The sequence below is a fragment of the Scardinius erythrophthalmus genome (genome assembly GCF_964197995.2).
Source record: "Scardinius erythrophthalmus genome assembly, chromosome: 7".
Classification (NCBI taxonomy): domain Eukaryota; kingdom Metazoa; phylum Chordata; class Actinopteri; order Cypriniformes; family Leuciscidae; genus Scardinius; species Scardinius erythrophthalmus.
In genome coordinates, this window is record NC_138227.1 from 7,360,047 (window position 1) to 7,383,129 (window position 23,083).

General features: G+C 38.5%; 1 protein-coding gene across 1 annotated transcript in view; it reads right to left on the minus strand.

The window, feature by feature from the left end:
* The window catches only part of LOC308694040 (uncharacterized protein), a 40,260-nt gene extending 21,579 nt beyond the window's left edge, over positions 1-18,681 (minus strand). The window contains exons 1-3 of the mRNA XM_081371284.1: positions 18,535-18,681; positions 10,245-10,443; positions 6,234-6,485 (exon numbers count right to left, since the gene is read on the minus strand). Coding sequence (XP_081227410.1) covers positions 6,234-6,485; positions 10,245-10,329 — 337 coding nt within the window. The 5' untranslated portion in view covers positions 10,330-10,443; positions 18,535-18,681. The remainder of the gene's footprint in view (positions 1-6,233; positions 6,486-10,244; positions 10,444-18,534) is intronic.
* Between the last annotated feature and the right edge of the window lie 4,402 nt (positions 18,682-23,083).

Here is a 23,083-nt window from a genome sequence, read left to right on the forward strand (position 1 = left end):
CATCCGCGACCCAACCGAAATTAATCAGAATGCTATTTTTATTAGCCTACTTAACCCACCCGATCCGCGGATACAACCGCGATCCGTGCATCAATAGGCTATAATAATTCTCTGCTTCTGCATCCATTGCATATCGAGCTGTTTTGCTTTGTTTTCCGGGTCATAACGTCTACATTTTGTTGTTTTGGCAGTGTAGTGTAAATGCAAATATCGGATACGGATCACTTTTAAAAGATGATGTAAGCGGGTCGTCAAAAAAATCGGATATAGTCAGCAAATCGGAATTGGGCATCAAGACCTGCAGTGTAAATGCAGCCTAATTAAATTGTTACATGTGATTATTCTAACTGATTTTGACATTGTTCATTTAATGGTTAAAAGGAATAGCGATTTCCATGTGAAAGAAGTTTCTGTCTTTATAGAGAAATGCAACGAGAGGATCAGGGCGATTCTGTAACCCAGATCAGCCTGTGATGCGAAGTGTAAGCAAAACACTTCGCATCATGAATTTTATAATGTCAAGGTATTGAGTCTTCTCTCTTCCAGAGCATTTGATGTTTTGTATTTATTATCTTTGAACTGATTATGAAATTGACTATACAGGGGCAGCGCTTGGCGGTTCACTACCTGGTCCCTGAAGGGCCAGGGTCTCAGTACAACATGGTTGTCACCCGGTCCGAACTCTAGTCACGATTCGTCGACTGAAAATGCCTGCAGGTCCCCTACCCTCTTGATGGAGGCCAGTGCAACCAGCAGCAAAGTCTTCATGGACAGAAGCTTTAGTCTGCTGATTGCAAAGGCTCAAAGGGAGCATCCTGGAGATCTCGAAGCACCAGGGAAAGGTCCCAAGAGGGTATGGAGAGGGGTCGAGTATAGGATTTACAGTAACTGTCTCGCACCCCTAAGGAACCTAACGACCAGGTCGTGCTACAGGTCCTACTGTTTTGCCATCTATGTTGTCGTGATAAGCTGAAATAGCGGCAGCTTGTACTTTGAGGGTGGAGGGAGACAGCCCTCGCTCCAACCCTTGCTACAAGAAGGAAAGCATGGACCCTATCGAACATCTTCAGGGGGTCCTCTCGGTAAGAGGAACACCACTTGATGAACAGGTTCCACTTCAAGGCATACGCACGTCTCGTAAATGGAGTTAATACAACACGATTCTTTTCAACCATTTTACTTAATCCATTTGCCTTGAGATTACATAAATGAGTTTAGTTGTGTTAAAATAGCAATATAGAAAACTAGTAACAGGATTTCTCCTTCCAATCATGCTTTGCACAGGACCGGATAGGGGGTGTAAAAAAATTGTTGACTTGTTAAAGGGGGGGTGAAATGCTCATTTTCACTCAATCTCCTGTTAATCTTGAGTACCTATAGAGTAGTATTGCATCCTTCATATCTCCAAAAAGTCTTTTGTTTTATTATATTTTTAATTGAAAGATTGGCTGTACCGAGTCTTTCCGCAAAAAAACGAGCGGCTGGGGGCGGACCGTGTGGGCGAAGCTTAGCTGTGCTAACGCGCCGAGCTAACAACACACAGAGACATTTGTTCAACAGTTTTACTCACCGTTCCAACGCACGACCGCGAACCTTTATCATTGTGACTGCTCGATCCTTAAGCATTAGACGATCTGCAAATCCGCCGATCTGGGCTTTGTTTATAAAACAATCATCGTCGAAATGCAGGGAACAACAGTCTTACACAACTCCGTTTATGCTCAGGAAAACAAACTCCATCCACGGGTTCCTTAACGCTGAGTTCTTTGGGAATCTGAGCAGGGTTGTCTTGCCCTGGCAACCAAAAACACACTTCTTTGGTGACATTGACTTCCCAAAAGCCGGGCAGGGCGCTTTGATGGCGAACTGCTTTCACTCTCTTGCTCTGTTCTACGAGTGCGCGCGCGCCCACGATCTTACCGGAGAAGTGCCCTTAGGACCCATATAAGGAAATTCCGCTCTATCTTACGTAAGACAGAGCCATACTCGAAAAAAACTTTCCGAAACTTGTGACAAACCGGAAGGAGTATTTTTGTTCCAAAAATTTGGGTAATTTTGGGTAATTTTAATTTGGGTAAATCTGTAAGCTAGATGTATGATTTTATAATAAATTGTCTTTCTATCTATGATGGAAATAACTTTAGAAATAGTTGTACTTAAATAAATTTCATCTTATTTCATATATTTTATATGGTTTATTTATCTACAATGATTTTTTATTTCTTAAAACAAATTTGTAACATTTTCGTTTTCACAAAGACCTTGTAGACTTGTGTAATCTGCAAAACATTTCACTCTGACCTATTTTTATGTTCCACGATCGCCTGTCAGTTTGAGCTGTGGAGTTCACTTCGAGTCCGGTTTAAAACTTACTTTAAAATGCTTAATTATATTCTTATCTCATATATATCTGTTATTTTACATGTTTTTATTTATTACCAATAATGAGTTTTATTTCTTAAACTCATTCCCCCATTTTTATTCTCTCCCACAAACATTATGGACGCTGCAATGCCATCTGAAAACCAAATTCATGACAGAGCTCTTCATGTTCATAATTTCAGCATTCTGTGGCCATTATCCTGCTATAATAAAAACACCCCTGAAAAAACATTCACTTCCATGTCAGACAAGCAGATTGCAGTCATAAACATAACCTTAAACACAGCGGAACAACACATGGTCAAAGGTCACATACCACACCTGTTGGTCATAAAACCCCCATATATGGACAAATCCTGTCATAAAATATGTTATAAAACCATAATTCATAACTCCAAACATAAATCACTTTTGACACAAGCTACCCCTTATCTACTACTTGCGGGTGCCAAATGGTCTCGGAGTCAGAAGGTCCTTCCTCAGAGGAATGGGCCAGGGAGGGACTTGGCGGACTGCATGAGTTCTGGGAACCAGGTCCGGGTGGGCCAATAAGGAGCCACTAGAAGGACCTGCTCCTCGCCTTCCCTGACTTTGCACAGAGTCTGTGCAAGTAGGCTCACTGGGGGAGATGCATATTTGCGGAGGCCCCAGGGCCAGCTGTATGCCAGTGCATCCGTACCGAGTGTTCCCTCGGTCAGGGAGTAAACAGCTGGCTGTGGGATGTCTCTGAGGAGGCAAACAGATCTACCTGAGCCTCCCCGAAACTCTCTCCAGATCAGCTGAACCGACTGGGGGTGGAGTCGCCATTCTCCCGGGAGCACAGTTCGTGATAGTTCGTTGGCCTGGGACATACATGATGCAAAGCGACCTTAGATTCTTCTGACTCCAAAGGAAGAGATGGTGCGACATGCGACGGGAGTATAGACCACCTTGTCGGTTGATGTACGCAGCGGTCGCAGTGTTGTCCGTGCAAACCAGCACGCCCCTGCCCTGTAGTGGCCTTTTTAAGCGGCTCAGAGCGAGACCAATGCCGTTGGGCCCATCCACACCCCTGACACTGTATGCCCATTGTACGTGGCACCCCAGCCGGTGGCAGAGGCATCTGTGAATACCACAGAATGCCTGGATACCTGCTCCAAGGGCACTCCTGCCCACAGGAACGAGGGGTCCAACCACGGGCTGAAGGTCTGGTGGCACGCCGGTGTGGAGCCTCTGAAAGAATTTCAGTGGGACCGCCCTCCTGCCTTTGAATGTATTCAGGCAGTTCAGCACCGACCGAGCGTGTTCCTCTGTGAGACGCGCTGTCCGTGCGACCAAATCCAACTCCATACCGAGAAAAGAGATCCTCTGCACGGAGGAGAGTTTGCTCTTTTCCCAGTTGACCTAACGACCCAAATGGCTGAGGTGCCTGAGCATGAGGTCACTGTGTTTGCATAACTGATCTTGAGATAGTTGAGGATGCGAACACCCTGTTCTCTCATAGGAACAAGGGCCCCCTCCGTGACTTTCATGAAGACATGGGGAGACAGACAGCCAGAAGGGCAGGACCTTGTACTGACATGTACTGTAGTGGAGTGGATGGCTCGAAACTTGGGGGGATGCCGGGCGAACTGAATCGTGTAGCCGAGCCTAATGGTCCAAATGAGCCAGCGAGACGGACTTGGGAGCACTAACCAGGCTCACAGAGATGTACAAGCGGGACAAGAGGGACCGTAGGCGTACCAGCAGTGGGGCAGCAAGGTGGAACACAGCGACGTGGCTCGGAAGGCTCTCTCTGGGAGGTGGCCCGTAGCGAAGTCTGAGTGTGCTGTGCAACACTTACCTGGTTCCACAAGGCAGGAGGCGCATGAGATGGCCTGGTTGCATTCTCATACTGCACGCTGGCGATAGAAGAGGCGGATGAGAGTGGTGAGGATTCTCTCCTCCCACTGCTCTCAGGGCCCTCTTCAGACCCAGGGATAGAGGAACTGCTTTTTTTTGGGGTACCACTGTGACCTCAGTGGTGGAACAGAATTTTGACTCAAAAGATTCGTTTCCCGGCCCTCCACCGGGAGAGAGCAGCTCCAGCAATCTCTGGGTCACCCGTCTCAGGGGTGACTGGGACGGCAGACAGAGTAGAGCAGGCTGTGCTGGAGTATTTTTTTATTTTTTATTGCAGGGGATGACACCCTTGGCGACGAGTGGACTGAGGGTGCGGCCCATGAGGCACTCTGGTGGTACATCTGGGGAAGCGCTTATGTCTGCTGCTGACTGCGGAGAACTGCTAGTCCTCAACCGTGTCACTGCAAGGACAGCCAGGGGCGCTTCTGTACTGTGACTTGATCACGGCCAGTCAACAAGCACAGCTCAACCCCGGCTCATAACTACCCTTGTGCAATAAGAGTGCCTTGGCCTCGCATGCAGGGCAGAGGTGGCCTGCCAGAGGCACAGCCACCCCACCATTGAGGGTAGTGAGAGAGGTGAAAACTTTTATGCAGAATTTGGCAGCTCCATACTTCTAAGTTTTCAATGCACATCCGAGAAAGACCTGGGTAAGCATGACTGTCAGCTCTGAATCTGATTCAGCATAAGCACACAAACTATTACAGTGGGAACTCAGCATCATCCTCATTTCCAGAATGAAACAGCCCCTCTCTCCAATGCAGCAATCAACATCTGCCGTCAGCTGGAGCCCTGAATGAAACGCTAGGTTCCTCCATTTTTTTTTGAAGGACCAGCAATCCCATCCAGAAGCTGCACAGCCCTCAGCTCTCAGATCACCCAAGCTATTCTACTGAAGTAGACCTCTCCTGGTGGCCACCAGGGAGGGCGCTACAATGGTGAAAAGACAACAAGACCACGCACCTAGAGCGCCGAGCAAGCGCTGGGTTGCCGTGACAAATTGGCCAATTTGGCTATTCATTTTTTTAAGTTAAAAATAAAAAGTTACCGGCCATTCATAACTTCTACTAGCTATAAAAAGAAAATGAAAAAGAAAAGAGCTAGCCTAACTACAGCTATGTATATATATATATATGAAGAGTTCAGAGCCTCTAAGTACCATCTGAAATTTTCTTCTAGAATGATCATTTTTATCAAGCTCGTATATTTAAGTTCAGTAATTTCACTCAAATGACAGTTAATAGGTAATCTTCATGTATATATGAAATAAAATTTGCATTTTATACATTACTTTATTATTCAAACAAAATCCTGTCATCCAGCAAAAGATTGAAGCAATCTTCGCTATTGCTTCAATGCAAATTAACAAGCGTACCGTTATTTGTTACATAGTGACGTGTGTGTTCAAGTAAGCCGAATATGAGCAGATACTGCGCAATACGCTGTATTTAATATATCATGATGACTCACGAGTTGAGTATTTGCGCTAAATCTGTGCAGATTTGGCTTACACGAACTTCCCCAGCAAAGTGAATAAACATAAAAACCCGCCAAATTGGCTAGTGATTTACCCGCCACAGGTTATTTTTACTGCATTTGGTGAGTTGGCAGATGTTAATTTCAAGTCCTGGACTTATGATATTTCTTCATGTGACTGAGAAAACTACATAAATGTCTAAAACTCTCTCCACACTGAGTGCAGTGGTACGGCTTCTCTCCAGTATGAAGTCGCTCATGTACTTTCAGTGTTCCCAACTGAGTGAAACTCTTGTCACAGTATGAGCACTTGTAAGGTTTTTCTCCAGTATGAATTCTTTGGTGCTGTATCAGAAAATCAGCTCTAGTAAAGCTCTTCCCACAGTCACAACACACATGATCTCTCACTCCATTATGTGTTTTCTGGTGATGTTTAAAACTGATCAGTTGTGAAAAACTCTTTCCACAGAAAGAACACACATAAGGCTTCTCACCTGAATGAACTCTCAGGTGTTGTTTTAGACCTGATGCTTGAGAAAAACTCTTTCCACACTGAGGGCATGAATACGGTTTCTCTCCAGTGTGAATTCTCAAGTGAGTCTTAAGGTTTCCTTTTTGACCGAAACTCTTTCCACACTGAGAGCAGGAGTGCCGCTTTTTGGCTTTTGTTTCTGGAATTTTAAAGTTGTGATGTTCCTCCTTAATTTTCTCCAGTTCTTGTCTTTGCTCTTTCACTTCCATTCGATCTAAAATAAACATAAAATTAGAATCAGTTAAAGTGAACCCTGATTTAACCCCTTAAACCCGAAGTGTACCGCTGCTGTGATTATGAAATTTCCTAATCAAATTACTAAGCAACCATTGAATAGAACGCAACAAAATAGTTATCATTTTAAAGCTTAGAATCTTTTCAACTTTTTAATGCATCCAATCAATTTGATCAACTCTTAAGTCAAGTCAAGTCAAGTCAAGTCAAGTTTATTTATATAGCGGTTTTCACAACACAGGTTGTATCAAAGCAGCTTCACAGTAATAAATTAGAACAATACATCAATGTTTGTTTCTAGTGGAACGTCTACGTTTGGTAATGCTGATCAATAGTATCGTTGATTGATTAATTAAATTAAATATCCCCAAATATCCCCAACTGAGCAAGCCAAAGGCAACAGTGGCAAGGAACCGAAAAACTCCATCAGGTGACCTAATGGAGAAAAAAAAACCTTGGGAGAACTCGGGCTCAGTCGGGGGCCAGTTCTCCTCTGGCGTTTATGAACTAGAGGTCGGATTTAACTGTAGGATTAAAAGTATTATATGAATGCCTGGCTGAAGAGATGCGTCTTTAATCTAGTTTTAAACTGGGAGAGCGAGTCTGAGCAACGAACAGTATCCGGAAGACTATTCCAGAGTTTTGGTGCTAAATGTGAAAATGCTCTCCCTCCTTTGGTGGACCTAGATATCCTAGGTATGACCAAAAGCCTCGAATTTAGTGACCTTAAAGAGCGCGATGGATTATAGGGCGATAGAAGATCCGTTAAATAGACTGGAGCTAAGCCGTTTAGGGCTTTATAAGTCAGTAGCAATACCTTGTAATTAATATGGGACTTTATAGGTAACCAATGTAGGGATGATAAAATCGGTGTTATATGATCATATTTTCTTGATCTAGTTAGAACTCTAGCGGCGGCATTTTGGACTAACTGTAGCTTGTTTATTGAGGATGCAGGACAACCGGCTAATAACGCATTACAGTAATCTAGTCTCGAGGTCATGAATGCATGAACTAACTTTTCTGCATCAGAAACAGATAGCATATTACGTAGCTTAGCAATGTTTCTAAGGTGGAAAAAGGCTGTTCTTGTAACATATGAAATATGATTTTCAAAAGACAGGTTGCAGTCTAATATAACATCCAGGTCTTTTACTGTAGAGGATGAAGTAACAGGACATCCTACTATGTTAAAGTTGTATTGTGAGAGGTTTTGTGGGTGGTTTTTTGAACCGATAAGTATTACCTCTGTCTTGTCTGGATTTAATAAAAGAAAATTATGCGTCATCCAATCTTTTATATCTTTAACACACTCTGTCAATTTGGATAATTTAGCGTTTTCATCTGGCCGTGATGAAATATATAGTTGAGTGTCATCAGCATAACAATGGAAACTAATTCCATGTTTCCTTATAATATTTCCAAGTGGCAGCATATATATTGAGAATAATAGAGGGCCTAACACAGATCCCTGCGGCACTCCATAGTTTACTGGAGTTATGATAGATTTTTCTCCATTTAAATAAACAAAATGGTAGCGGTCAGATAAATACGATCTAAACCAGCTTAATGCTTGTCCTTGAACACCAGTGTAATTTTGTAGTCGATCTAAGAGTATTGTATGATCTATAGTATCGAACGCAGCACTAAGATCAAGTAAAACTAATATTGAGATACAGCCTTGGTCAGAAGCTAAAAGTAAATCATTTGTGATTTTAACGAGCGCAGTTTCAGTGCTATGATGCGGCCTGAACCCAGACTGAAACTTTTCATAGGTGTCGTTTTCTTGTAAGAAAGAGCCCAGTTGAGCGGACACAACTTTTTCTAGTATTTTAGACATAAAAGGTAGATTTGAAATGGGTCTATAATTTACTAGATTATTCGGATCTAATTGTGGTTTCTTAATGAGAGGTTTTATAACTGCCAGTTTAAATGTTTTTGGAACATAACCTAAAGATAAAGACGAGTTAATAATATTGAGGAGAGGCTCTTCCACTACAGGTAACACTTCTTTCAATAGTTTAGTTGGTATAGGATCTAGTAAACATGTTGTTGTTTTAGATGAAGTAAACAGTTTATTTAACTCTTTTTGTTCTATAGTTGTAAAGCACTGTAATTGTTCTTGCGGGGTGATAATTGAGGCTGAATTATAAGGCGCGATTGAGGATTGAACGTTTACAATTGTGGTTCTGATGTTTTCTATTTTCTCAGTGAAGAACTTCATGAAATCATTACTACTAAACTGTAATGGAATATTTTGTTCAGGAGACATCTGTTTATTTGTTAGTCTCGCCACGGTGTTAAATAAGAACTTAGGATTGTTATGGTTGTTTTCTATTAGTTTGCGTAGATGCTCAGCCCTGGCCGCTTTTAGGGCCTTTTTATAACGTGACATACTGTCTTTCCATGCGATTCTAAAGACCTCTAAGTTGGTTTGTTTCCATTTACGCTCTAAATTACGGGTTTCTCTCTTTAGAACACGCGTAGTATTGTTGTACCATGGTGCTTTACTTTTCTCTCTGACCTTTTTTAATCTAATGGGCGCAACAATATCCAATGATCCAGAGAGAATGGTGCTCATAGTGCTAGTTAATTCCTCAAGTTCATCTGTTTGTTTGGGTTCACTGAGCAGCTGAGACAGATCCGATAAGCTGTTTGAAAAATTATCTATGGTGGATGGAAGGATTGTTCTGCCTAATCGATAACGCGGCGCAGCATGATATATTACAGGAGTACGTAATATGCAAGTTAACAAGTGCAGAGTAGTCCCTATAAAACGGAGTGTACCGCCCTAGCTGCGAAACAATTCAGTCATATTTTTCAAAACTACTGCCTTCATCAACACAAAATAGATGTCATTTGAAAGCTTAGAGTCTGAACTTTACAATGAATGTAGCCAATTTAATTAACTCTAAGTAGTGCTGAGTTATTTGCTGACAAATAGATTTTTTTTTTCATAATCTATAAAATACTTTTTTGTACAATGTACTGCATTGTGTCAAAAACATCATACAGCTCATGAAACATTCACAGATCGTTGAAAATGGCACAAAAATGTTCACAGCATATTATTACAATTAAAATGAGCCCAAAATTAACATAATCTATTGCGTTGATCACAAGATATTCCTCATGAAGGAACAATTTTAATCTGAAACAAAAAGGCTATCTTGGTTCCAAATGCTGTAACTTTTGTTTACTTTATGCAATCACCAGACAATTTGATCCACATGCAGCTTACACTTTTTTGGGACTTCACCAAAGAAGATTTTTAAAACTTCTTCACCAAAGTTATTCCATGTCAAATAATTGTCAGTTTTTCATCATGAGAATGTCCAAATGTAATGTAATGTATATTTTCTAAAAAATATATAAAGTGTTCTATCAAACGATACCTACCTCTTGACTCTCCTTGCTATAGTTTTGGAGTTATGAGTCTTTAGTTTTGTGTATGTGTAACTCTAAAACGCCCTCAGGGCTTACGGGTTAATAGCAGAAAGCAACAGAGATCTAGTATCAGACCTTTGATGTGCCAAAGTTTAGTTCTGTTATTCTCTTGTTAATATGATCAAAATGAGTTTGACAACTGTTATAACCTACAAGATTATGATTAAAAGTACATAAAAGATGGCGATTAAAATTATAAAAGCATTTCTATAGAATTTTTCATTCATATACTGATTATTATTTCACAGCCACTAAAGCAAACAACAATGAAGAATCAAGAATGGACACCAACCTATTTGTTCCTCAGTATCTTCATGTTTTATTCTGGATGGTTCTGGATCACTCATGTCTTCAATCTCCTCTTTAATAAACTCCATCTTTAACAGTCACACAGATTTCAGCTGCTACTCCTGGAGTTTGTCCTTCTCTTGTAGGATGATGGGAATATTCCCAGTATTTATTGGTGAATTGTTGTGTGATGGACACCAGATCTGCCAAATTCAAAGAGAAGTTACTGAATTACTTTACTTATATTTAAATTAATTGAACATGTCTTTTTCTGATATAAATATATAGATGCAGTTCCATTTAAAAAAGGTTTGTTTAATGCTTGTCCAAAGTCTGAGAGAAATAACAAGACCACCATGTTTAACTGAGCTGCTGAAAAGCCTCTTTGTCTCCATCCCCTTTAGATTAATAGTGTTGTCTATTATGTTAAACTTAACATGTAAATAAAATGTTAAAATTATCTATATGATAATTAACAAACTCTAAATAACAGTGATTGACCAATCAGAACTCAATATCGTAATGTGCTGCACAAAGTAACGCCAGAGCTCTAATTCAAACAATCTTTTGTAATTTTTCATGCTTGTTCAAAATGGTCAGGAGAACGTTTCAAGTGCATCTATTGACATTCTTTTAAAGGAAGAGAACAGAATGTATGATATTTATTTGATTAGTGTTTAAGTGTAGGCTACTATAGCAGCTTGAGTGATTATGTCGAACAGTTTTTGTTAGCTTTGGCTTGAATGGATGGTTTATGCCGATTTAAACAGTGGAGTATGAACAGACCTCATAGTTTTTTTTTTTTTTTTTTTTTATTAAAATAAATGACTACATTCCCTTAAAATAATTCCCTTACATAATCAATGCACTTTAGCTGTGTTCGTAATTATTTCTAATGTGTCAGGGGAATGCACACTCTAAAAAATGCTATGTTGGCTTTAATTAACTTTTTTATGTCAACAGGTTCCACATAACTAGGTTACGTTGGATTTATGTAACATTATTTATTTCAATTAACTTAAGTTACTTAGGCTACATAAGATTAATCCAATGCCGTTTAGTTGAATAAGGTTAACAGTCTTAATTTTGTCCAAAACAATTAAGTTAATTAAGTTCAATTAGTACATGTAGGTGCCAGACATGATGCACAATTTTAGATTTTTGATATTTAATAAAATAAACTGTCAAATCATGTGTAGGCCAACATATTGCTATTTTTTCAGCATCACATGAGCTCATATTTTTTTTAATATCAACTATCTAAAGAGTGTGCATCATGACACCTACATGAACACTTTACAGTTGGTTTTATGACTGTAAGTCATCCTCTTCAAATGCTCCTGAAGTTAGAAACGTGTATACCAATGTCGTATGTAACTTTAGAGACGGTCCCTAAATGTGCGAATATCCAGTGTCAGGCGAACTTGTGCCAGTACTTCACTGGGAATCGCTTAGCGTGAAACTTTGCATGTTACGTTCATATTCTGGTCCATCTGCTTGCCTGTAGCCTATTAATATAGCCTACATTATGGAAGTAAAATAATGTCAAATGTTTTTGAAATAAAAAGCCTGTTGAATTGCACTACTTGAAAAAAAATAGGCATTGCATTAACCATGCTTGCATTTTAATGCATTGTATTTTTAGGGCTTGCATTTTTATGGGCTGAAATTCAACATGGTTGAATATTTAAGCTGTGAATATTTCAATTAAAAACATTTCAAACACATTTTCATTATTAAAAATTCAATAACCCATATTCACCTTTCATATTTCACTTCAAAATATTCAAACTGTTTAAAAATACAACCTATAATATTCAACAGGCAATTTTCGGTCCATTTTATTTCGCTTTGCAAAATTCGCTTCCACAAATTCAGTGGTTCAAATTCGACAGTAAATTCAACGGAACTGCAGGAAAAGCAATAGACTACCGAGATACTCTCCATCTGCTGTTAGTCAACCTCACCAGCAGGGGGTGCAAAAGCGCTTGTTGTTGACGAAGACAGAGCAACAGTTAGAGCAAGCCATTCATTCATAAAATGACAATGAGCTGTGTCAGTATATATGCGGAAAAGATGATAAAGACACAAAAGCTGTGTTTATGTTTCATTTAATAACTTGTTACTTTCCCTGTGTAGCCTACATGTCATCAGCTTTCTCTACATGAACAGGATTATAATCGGTTTCCCTCAAGATACCTCACACTCGAGGATTCCCCTTCTGTGGGGACAAAACGCTTAACGTAGTTTATGGACTAATACAGAGATATAAAATACCAAACTTGCACCTTATTGGGGATGTAGGCTGTAGGCTAATATATAGGCTAGATGGACTAAGAATATAACGTGCAAAGTTTCATGCTGAGCGTTTCGTGATATACTGGCATAAAATCAACACTTGATCAATACTAACACTTTCTTTTCTCTTTTCTCTTCTCTTTTCTCTCTCTCTCTCTCTCTCTCTCTAGTATATATAGTATAGGCTATGCCTACGTGTATTGCATTAGCTTAAACTGGGAAGAGTCATAGCACTTGCATATTGTTGTCCTCCTATTGTTAGTTTAACTGTAAATCGCTTTGGATAAAAGCGTCTGCTAAATAAATGACTAAATGTAGCCTAATAAATGTAAAATTGGCTTGACTTTGGACATTCGCACATTTAGGGACCGTCTCAAAAGTTGCATAAAACATTGGCATACACGTTTCTAACTTCAATAGCAAATTTTAATTTATTTGAATAAATATCAAAGATCCAAAGGGTGCGCATTATGCCTGACACTACATGAACACTTTACAGTTGGTTTTATGACTATAAGTCGTTCTATTCAAATGCTATTGAAGTTAGAAACGTGTATACCAAAGTAGTATACACTTTAGAGACGGTCCCTAAATGTGCGAATGTCCAACGTCAATGCCAGTCTATCACTGGGAAACGCGCGGCGCAGCATTAAACTTTGCGCGTTATTCTGAGTCAATCTGCTTGCCTGCGAGTTTGGTCTTTTATATCACTGTAATTAGTCCATTAAGCTACGTTAAGCGTTTTATATGTCCAGCAGGGGAATCCTTAAGTATTGAGGGAAACCCTAATAGCTTGCATGCAGCACATCGCCACAATATAAAGTTAAGGCAACTAAACAACCAAGAGAAATATATGTCAATCTCAAAAATGTAATATTGGATCTGTATATCCGCATCGGGGAATAACATTATAATCTTGTTCACGGTAGAGAAAGATGCTTGTAGGCTACACAGGGAAAGTAACCGTGAAGACACTGAATTTAACATAAAACCGCCGTCATAATAATCACAAATACACTTGCATTGCTGTTAAATGAGTTTTATGAATGAATGGCTTGCTCTAACTGTTGCTCTGTCTTCGTCAACAACACAAGCTTTTGCACCCCCTGCTGGTGAGGTCGACTAACAGCAGATGGAGAGTATCTCGGTAGTCTATTGCTTTTCCTGCAGTTCCGTTGAATTTACTGTCGAATTTGAACCACTGAATTTGTGGAAGCGAATTTGTAAAGTGAAATAAAATGGACCGAAAATTGCCGGTCGAATATAATAGGTTGTATTTTTAAACACAATGAACATTTTGGAAGTGAAATCTGAGAAGTGAATATGGATAATAAAAACGTGTGTGAAATGTTTTGAATTGAAATATTTACAGCTTTAATATACAACCATGTTGAATTTCAGCCCATAAAAATGCAAGCCCTGAAAATACAATGCTTTAAAATGAAAGCAGGGTTAATGCAATGCAGATTTTTTCAAGTAGTGCAATTCAACAAGCTTTTTTGTTTCAAAAACATTTGTCATTATTTTACTTCCATACACTGCATCCTCAATTTTCAATTTTAATTTACCCCCAGCATATTTTATTTGTGCGTGACATGATTTACACACAGTGTTGGGAAGGATACTTTCAAAACGTATTTCGTTACAGAATGCCCCAAAATGTAATTTGTAACGTATTCCATTATGTTATTTAATCTGAGTAACGTATTCTGAATACTTGCATTACTTCAACATTGAATTGCATTTTATAAGTGTAGGAATGTGGAATGCGGTGCGGTGATGCGGTGGTGACCCGTTCATGTAACATGTAAGGGTGGCGCTAGTGCTGGGCGGTTTACCGGTTCATACCGAATACCAGTGTTTATTTTTGTTACGATATGAATTTTTAATATACCGCAATACCGGTGTATGTCGCTTTAATCGGAACGCAGCGCTGCGCGACACAGACACCCCTCATTTACAACACAGAACACACGTCTGCGGCGCATTACCAAAGAGTATAGAAGTAACTTCTATACTCTTTGGCATTACAGCTGCGACAAGGTTTTATTCCGTCCTCCACGTGGTGCGTCAAAATAGACTAGGCGCCTATATTTAGCGAAGCGGCGCGGAGAGCCGCTTCTGGGAAGCTTCGATCTGAAACACAAGCATTGACTAGAATGGGCACGAGACGTGTGGGGGTGAGAGTGTCTTTTTTCTCGCGGCGCGCGTGTTTTTATACTGTATTAACGTATCTGAAGTGAACTGACGGTCTTTAGAAAAGTTTCTTTGTTATTACGATTAAATCTTTCTTTATCTATCCTGATAAATCAGTGTTTATGAGCGTTGCTGCTTTGTGTACAGCCGTTACCGGGGAAACCACTGTTTCTGCCGCTCCTAAAGCGCGTCCTGCTGGCACCTCTTTGTAAACAGCCTTGCAAACCTGTATTTTTAATATTAGTGTGGATTTTTTCTATAATATTCACTCATGACAATAAAATAGGGCATTATAAGTAAATCTACTGCAGTATGTCCTCTCTCACTCAGTAGAAAATGTGGTTAACACCCATCATGCTTGAAAAAAAAAAAAAAAAACGGTAAAAACCGTGAAACCGGTTTAATTTAGAAAAAAACCGTGATGTTGATTTTTGGTCAAACCGCCCAGCACTAGGTGGCGCTGCATATAAAGCACCTAAAAGAACCAGCAAAAGTAATGATTATGAATATGTCAAATATAGCAAGGAAATATTTAAATTTTTTATTAATAAACAAGTGTTTTATGTGTCAGTGTCGGCTGCAAAGATGAAGTTGATGATGCTGACTCGCGATCTTCAAAGTAGTGGATGCGCCCGAGAGAAATGCGCATTTCATACGGATTACATAAGCAGAGAGCAGTCTGTTTTCTTTCGTTTTGAATTGTTCTGTTTACTAGTAGACATGTCTGTGAGGCAAGTATAACCTTATACGCTGAGTTTCGGTTCATTTATGAGACGAGCTCCAGTTCACGCGCCGGCGCCTCCGTGTCGTGATTATATTGTCTGCTATATTTACTTATTTAATAAATCCAGGCAATTGGTTGATAAAACATTTGTTAAAATTAAGATATAATTAATAAAAAACGAAATTCACTTTAAAGAAAGGCTTTGTGGTTTCTGTTTGAGGTCTCTGTGAATGTTTTAAAGCAGTTTTTTTTTAAGTAAAAAAAAAAAAAGTCTTTTAGTGCCGCTTTCAGTGCGGTCACGTCCGTAACATTTTTTCCTCATAAATGCGAACACAAAAAATTAATTAAAATAAATATTTTGTGTTCTGTGGAGAGCCAACCCTTCTTCATCCGGTGGGTAGTATTCCTTTTGGTTTGCGCAGTGTAATTCACAGAAGTACTAAAAAATATTTTGCCACCTAAAAGTTAAAGACTTTTTGTGCCACGCATGTTTATTTCCCTCATATTTAATAGAAAACGCATGTGTAGACATATTTTTCTAATGGACTCCTTTATTAAGGGAGAATGGATACATAAACAGACGTTTCAATATATTGGTATTAAATGCATTTTCTGAGAATTTCTATTTAAAGTTTTGACTGAGTCCATATTAATGCTGGAATTGCCCAATTTTAAAGTATTTATTTTGTGGTGTAGGTCTACGTATTTTATAATGTTAACTTCAAATAATACTAATAGTGATTTAAAGATGTGGTAGCATTGGATCTGGTCGGGAAGGATAACATGGGAGTTGGAAGTGAAGGGGTGTGTTGTGATTCTGCCTTCTCACACAGCGACACAGGTTCGTGGACAGGTTCGACACAGGTTTGTGGTATTTTTTAAAATGGATACTGAATTAAAGATGGAGCCACGACAGTGAAGAACAAGTGAGGACCAGGCCTGGACTTTCATGTTATGCCGGGTCCCGTCTCCTCCTTCCCATAACAACATACTTTGTTGCTGGCGAACCGGGCTGGCTCTGTAAATCTGGGGGCCCTAAGCAGGATAATTTTGGGGCCCTGCCTTGCAGTGAATAATGGAGTATTGCCACCGCAAACCAGCAACTGTATACAATCTAACCCTTACACATTTCATCTGTACCTCTTTAACATGATTGCCCACAATTATTTTACTGCTTATTAAAGTACACTCACTGAAACAGTAAAAGTAAAGATTACAGATTTGCCAAATTTCTACATCTACTTTATTACTGTCTGAATGCTTTGTAAATTTTAAAAGAGCACTAGGCCTAACTGTTTTTGTCCACTAGGCAGCTTAAAACCTTTAGTATTAAAAAATCTTCAATAAAGTTGTTGCATATAGGCCTACTACAGGTGTTGCTGGAGTCTAAAGTGATTTAAACATTGATGTATCAAATAGATTAAAAATTCTACTAAAGATTCTAGTTTGAGTTGGTATTTAGGCTATTTTTTATATATTCCAACTACAAAAACACTACTTCAGCGAACAATCATTAGCCAAATGTGTATATAAAATGTTTAGTTATAAAATATACCATATACATAAATCTAGGCTAATAAAAACTCTAGGTAACACTTTTTACATTTTACAGTGTCATTGTTACACGTTACATGTAGTTCATACAAAAAGAATTCTACAGTAAAAACGCGAATTGTGCAGAAAAAGCAATAGGCAGCTCTTTGTGCATTGTGTAACGTGCCAAGTTAAAAACTTCATACAAAAAGAATTCTACAGTAAAAACTGCTTAAAATGTGGATTTCGTTAGAGTAGTAGCTCTACTATAATGGGCTTATGTCCACTTTAACGCACCCTCCGAGGCTGCCGTGAAATAGCACAGCGAATTGGGCTGAACGCACAATAAGCGGTTATTTGTGCATTGTGTAATGTCAAGTTCAAAAATTCATAACAAAATAACTCTACAGTGAAAACAGCTTAAAATTTGGACTTCTTTAGAGTAGTAGCTCTACTATAATGGGATAATGTCCAATTTAACACACCCTCTGAGGCTGCTGTGAAATAGCACTGCGAATTGTGCAGAAAATGCAATAGGCGGCTTTTGTGCATTGTGTAATGTGGCAAGTTCAAAAATTCATGCAAAAATAATTCTACAGTAAAACCTTCTTAAAATTTGGATTTCGTTAGAGTAGTAGGCCTAGCACTACTATAATTGGATTTTTTTATTTATTTTTTTCTGCACACGATGGATAGACTCTTCATTTTTGTGGTCAAATTTCCAAGTCCAGGGAAGACAACAAACTAAGACAACTTAGTTCGCTTATAGGGAGAGCCGGCTCTGCTGGCGAAACCCGGGCAGTCGTTGAGCCAGTGACTCTGTGACTGTGACACAGTGACTCCAGTCGTCCATGAGGGGCTGCCACCTTTACTTTCGTTTATTGTTTGTTTTATTATTAAAGTGTTTGAATGTTCAAGAAGATTTTGCACTTAACTTGAATGTGTTTTAGCTGTTCTACATAGCCTACTGTGCTTACAAAGTTGGTAAAGTTGTGACTTTTCATCCACTAAATCTTTGTTTTATTTAAGATGATTTACTATTCTTGTTTTTACTTATTGATGATTATTTAATTTGTTCAAAGTGACATTGAATTTGGGAATGACATGTCTGGTTTATTTTGATACAATTCTGTTTACTGAAGAAAAGTTTGCACTTTCAAATGTGTAGTGTGTGTGTTGGCTATTCTATGTAATATGTTTACAAAGTCAGCAAAGCTGTGAAGATTTTACTTTCTTTACTGTTCTTAAGTATTGGGTACTGCAATGCTGCATTTGTGTTATTGGTATTGAGTTAAATGTTTGGTAATAAAAACTGGCAAAAACAGTTTTTTTTTTTTTTTTCTTGGGGTCTACAACAGCGCTCCTAGTAAAAACAGTTAGCCTGGAGCCCTAAACAGAGTCTGTGAAAACACTCTACCAACATATTATTACTCTAATAATAATAAACCAGGACACACAAAGCATTTCATTACATTAATACATAAACACACAAACTTGTGGAGCTGGTTTATGTTAAACTCTGCAATCTTATAACATCTCTCACCTGCAGACTGGAAATATACGGCATCCGAAGAAAATATTCCACATTTGTCCTTCATTCACGATCGTTAACAGCGTCACTTTCAGCCTCAACTGGTTAAAGTATCAGCTCGTCTCTCGCGCGCTTCTGTCTTCTGCGCATCCTCAGTGCGCAGACTCAGAGTGTCATATTTCTTAAAGGGGCCGCATATTCTGAAAGTCCCCGTGAACAGGAAGTTGCAACCGACTTTATTTCAGTGTTTTGACGTATTTCCGAGAGAAACGGAATGGGTCATTCCACCGAATGGGTGGCATTTGCTTGTTGTATCTCTTCAAAATTAAACTTGATTTTTTTTATCTTTTCTCAACATTGAATCTAATACCAGGGTCGGTTCTAAGGTTAGTGGATATTCAGGGCTTTAGCCCAAACTAAAATTGGGTATTTTTATCTAAAGGAATTAATTAATTATGAAAGAGATTTAAGGGAATAAAGAAAAAGAAAACCTTATTGTATTAGTGAAATAATTTTAACTATTTGCAAATAATATTTTATTTTTAATTATGCATGCATTCTCTCTAAATTAATCAAGGAATTTATTGCTTATTTTCAATTCAAAAAGGATTACCGGCTACTGTCGGTAGTTGAACATTTCTATTGTAAAAGTCAAATATTAAATGTTTATCTACTTACATTTTACCAGGCATTCGTTCACTTCTTTAATCATTTTGACTAGGGATGTGAACTGATGACCGTTTGACCGATGATTGACCGTATCAACGTTAACCGGTCAAAGTTGTCGGTAGTTGGTAAAAAAAAAAAAAAAAAAAGTGATCTCTAAATTAGGCTATTATAGACAGTGGACTTTACTCTACTACAGTTAGCCATCTCATTCCAAGATCTTTTTGTGTGAAGTGAACAAATCCCTCACACTCAATTTTTCATAACTCACCTGTTTGTATTTAATAAACAAATAAAAACATTTGGCGCGTGCTCACAAGGTTTGCGAAAAGTAAAGGCTACAGGTTAAAACACTCGAGGTTCATCATCTATGATGTAGGCTATCACCTTAAAACGCGACACCCGCAATCCTCTTCGGGTGAGAAAGGTAGCCAAAGCGGGAGGCAGAGCGGCAGAGAGATGCGACAGAGTTGCGAAATTGCAGGCACGATATTGTACAATATTGGGAAAATATCAGATATTGGGAAAAAATTAGCCTACATTTCGATATTTTTTTCCCAACGATATAGCCTATATTGCGAGCCATGATCAATCCAGGCTAAAGTCAATAATTACCATTCCATGATATTAATAATTTCACTAATAAGCAAGCTTCATTACAAGAGACAAAAAGGTCACTTAATATTTTATTCCAAAATTAGAACATATTTCTGTCAGAATTCGGTGAACGTTCTACGCAATCCAACGTGGCGGCGCTCTTAACAGATGTTTGTTTGTTCATTCCTCAAAATAAGTAAAAAAAAAAAAATCTTATTCTCTCTCTCTCTCTCTCTCTCTCTCTCTGTTTTCGGTGCTGGTGCAGTGAAGCGTTCATGTAAACGGCACCTAAAAGCTGTCACAAAGAACCAGCAAAAGTAATGATTATGAATATGTAAAATATTGTGATGAGACATTTTAATTATCTATTAATAAACAAGTGTTTTCTGTGTCGGCTGCAAAGATGAAATCTGACTCGCGATCTTCGCAGTAGTGAACGCGCCGGAGAGAAATACACATTTCACGGATTAAATCGTTTTTTAGGTGTGTGAGACGAGTAAGCTACCTTATACCTTGAGTTTCGGTTCATGGATGATAGCTTAACGTTAGCTCCAGTTCAGGCGCTGGCGCCTCCGTGTCGTGATATCTATCTGCTTTATTTACTTTTTTTATTAAATCGAGAAAATTGGATAATGAAACGCTGATTAAAATTAAGATACAATTAATACAAAACGAAATTCGTTTTAAAGAAAGGCTTTGTGCTTTCTGTTTGAGGTCTCTGTGAAAGTTTTAAAGCAGTCTTTTAGTGCCGCTTTGAGCAGTCGCGTCCGTAATGGAGAACGGTCACGTAAAATTGTTTTTTCCTCATAAATGCGAACACGGAAAATAAAAGACAAAAGACTTTTTAAAAAAGACAACCATCCACAACTTTATAACACTCCAGTCAACATCCTCCTTTTTGTAGACGAAATAGTCCCAAATAGCTGATTTTGACTTTCTTTTTAGTACGAAATATCATTCTCTTAAAACACCATGCACTCAAAAAAAAAAATTGTGTCAAAAAATAAGATTTATGTATTTAAATTGCATAACAAATTCCCATGCATTTGGATTGCATAGTTTTAACATAAACCAATCAATAATCTGAATGTGATTCATATTTTTAAGTCATATCTAAATGAAACAGATAAGATTTATGTAATTGTATTAATAAACTGAATGTGATTTATATTTGTCAGTCGTATGTAAAGGCGGGCATACACTGCGATGTCTGTGCGATTTCAGCAAGGAACCTACTCACACTGAACGAGTATATCGCATGCGATGTAAAGCCAAAGCTCAGGATTTCTGTGCTCACACTGTACGGTCCGAACGTCGAGCTGCGACTTGACTGCTCACACTATACGTGTGAAATATGCGCGAATCAGCGCGATAAACTCCCTTGCCGGGTTGCGCCTATAGACAATATAATGTATCCAGAGATATTGTCAAAACAAGCATCAGCTATCAATATCAAGATGATTTAGCATTTCCAATTTATGTATTAAATTATTATTAGTATTATTGTATATTATTATATGTAGGCCTATATTATTATTATTATTAGGGATAAGGCTACTTTTATTATTAAAGTGATAGGCTGTTAAATTGCCACGCAATAATTTCATAGAGCATCACCGCAAAACCAACGCGCTGTGAGGATAATAAAATATCACACAGAAGCTTACTCCTCCTCATTGAAAATTGTCTAAAACATTTAGGTCGATTACAATGAATTATAGGCATATAATTAATTATTAACCGTATATAATATGTCCGAACACTGCAATAATTCATCAATGAAAATTAAAAACAGCTTTATTTCAAAAACATTGTTTAACAAATTAATAAAAGAGGCAAAGTGTACATTGCAGGTGGCTTGGAAGAAGTGGGTAATGGTTAATCCATTTTGCAACACAAACTGGAGGTAAGCAACAGTAATTTGTAGATAGTTTGAACTACAGAACTTAAAGATCTCCCTCTTTTCGTTTTTTTTTTTTATTTTTTGCTGCAGATGAAATGGTTAAACTTCTGTTTTCGCGCAGGCGCAGTGAGGGAAAAACACTGAGTTTAGGGCAATCGGTTCGTATCTCTGCTTCAACTGTGCGATATAGTCACGAGGAGCGACCAAAATTTCTAACATGCCAGAAATTCATCCGACCATCCGATTGCCGGTCGTGAGAGGTTAATCGCCTCTCGTTTCCCCCTGTACACTGCACGAACACTGCACGACAAACGACGCACGACAAAGCTGAAAATCGGCCCGACCCGAAAAAGAGTCGCACGAGTCAGAATTCGGCTCAAAATCGGACGAAAATCGCACAGTGTATGCCCGCCTTAAATGAAACAGGTAAGATTTATGTAATAGTACACAGAAAAACGCCCATGTTAAATTAACACTGCTCAGTGTTCATATGTGTGCACACTACAGAGGTAAAGCGGTGTTGAAGTTAATGAGATAATTAAGTGATGATTGAGCATTAATTATGAACACCTGTTGTTAACAAGCAGAATCACTGAAGGAAAGAGAAACACAAGAACTACAACTGACTTCAGCCACAGCCTCAGATGAAATCAACTGAAGAGAAAAGAAGACATTAAATCTGTGAAGATCTCAGCAGAGGAGGATTAAACAACTCCACAAACAGCATTACCAGCTTCACTTATTACTAACCAGACTGACTTTATTTCATTTCCGTTTGAATGAAATCAATAGTTGTATTTTAAAGTCACCATGATGGTGGTTAGCGTTTGCTTTAGTTGGGCTCTTGACCATTACTCTTTAATATAACATTTTCTCTGGTTGCTATAATTATGTGTTTATAAAACACGTTTGTTGCAGCGAAAAAGCCAAGAGAAAATGAGATCAAGTGACATTGGCTGTTTATTGATGAAGGTGTAATCATCATATTGTGGCCTGAATCACTTATTTTTTTAGTGTCTAATGCTTTGATTATTGGGCTTATGTGATTTTGTTTTATTTATTATAGTAGCTGTGTGACCTGACAGCATTAGATCCAACAGTTAATCAAATAATATAAAGAATTTTAAAAACATTTAGTGCATTAAACTTTCTCTTCTACATTATTACTTATACATAAAGAATCAGTGTATGACTCTCAACAATGGTGACAATCAATGAAATGCTTCATGCTGCAGTGCATGCTGGGTACCACCAATCAAAACTCACCCATATCTCCCAGCATGCATTGCGGCATTAATAAATTATGCATCAGGATTTTTTGTATCTTTTGTCACCATTGTTGAGATTCATATGCTGTTTCTTGATGTCTGTGTGAGTCTAAGTAATGCCATAGAT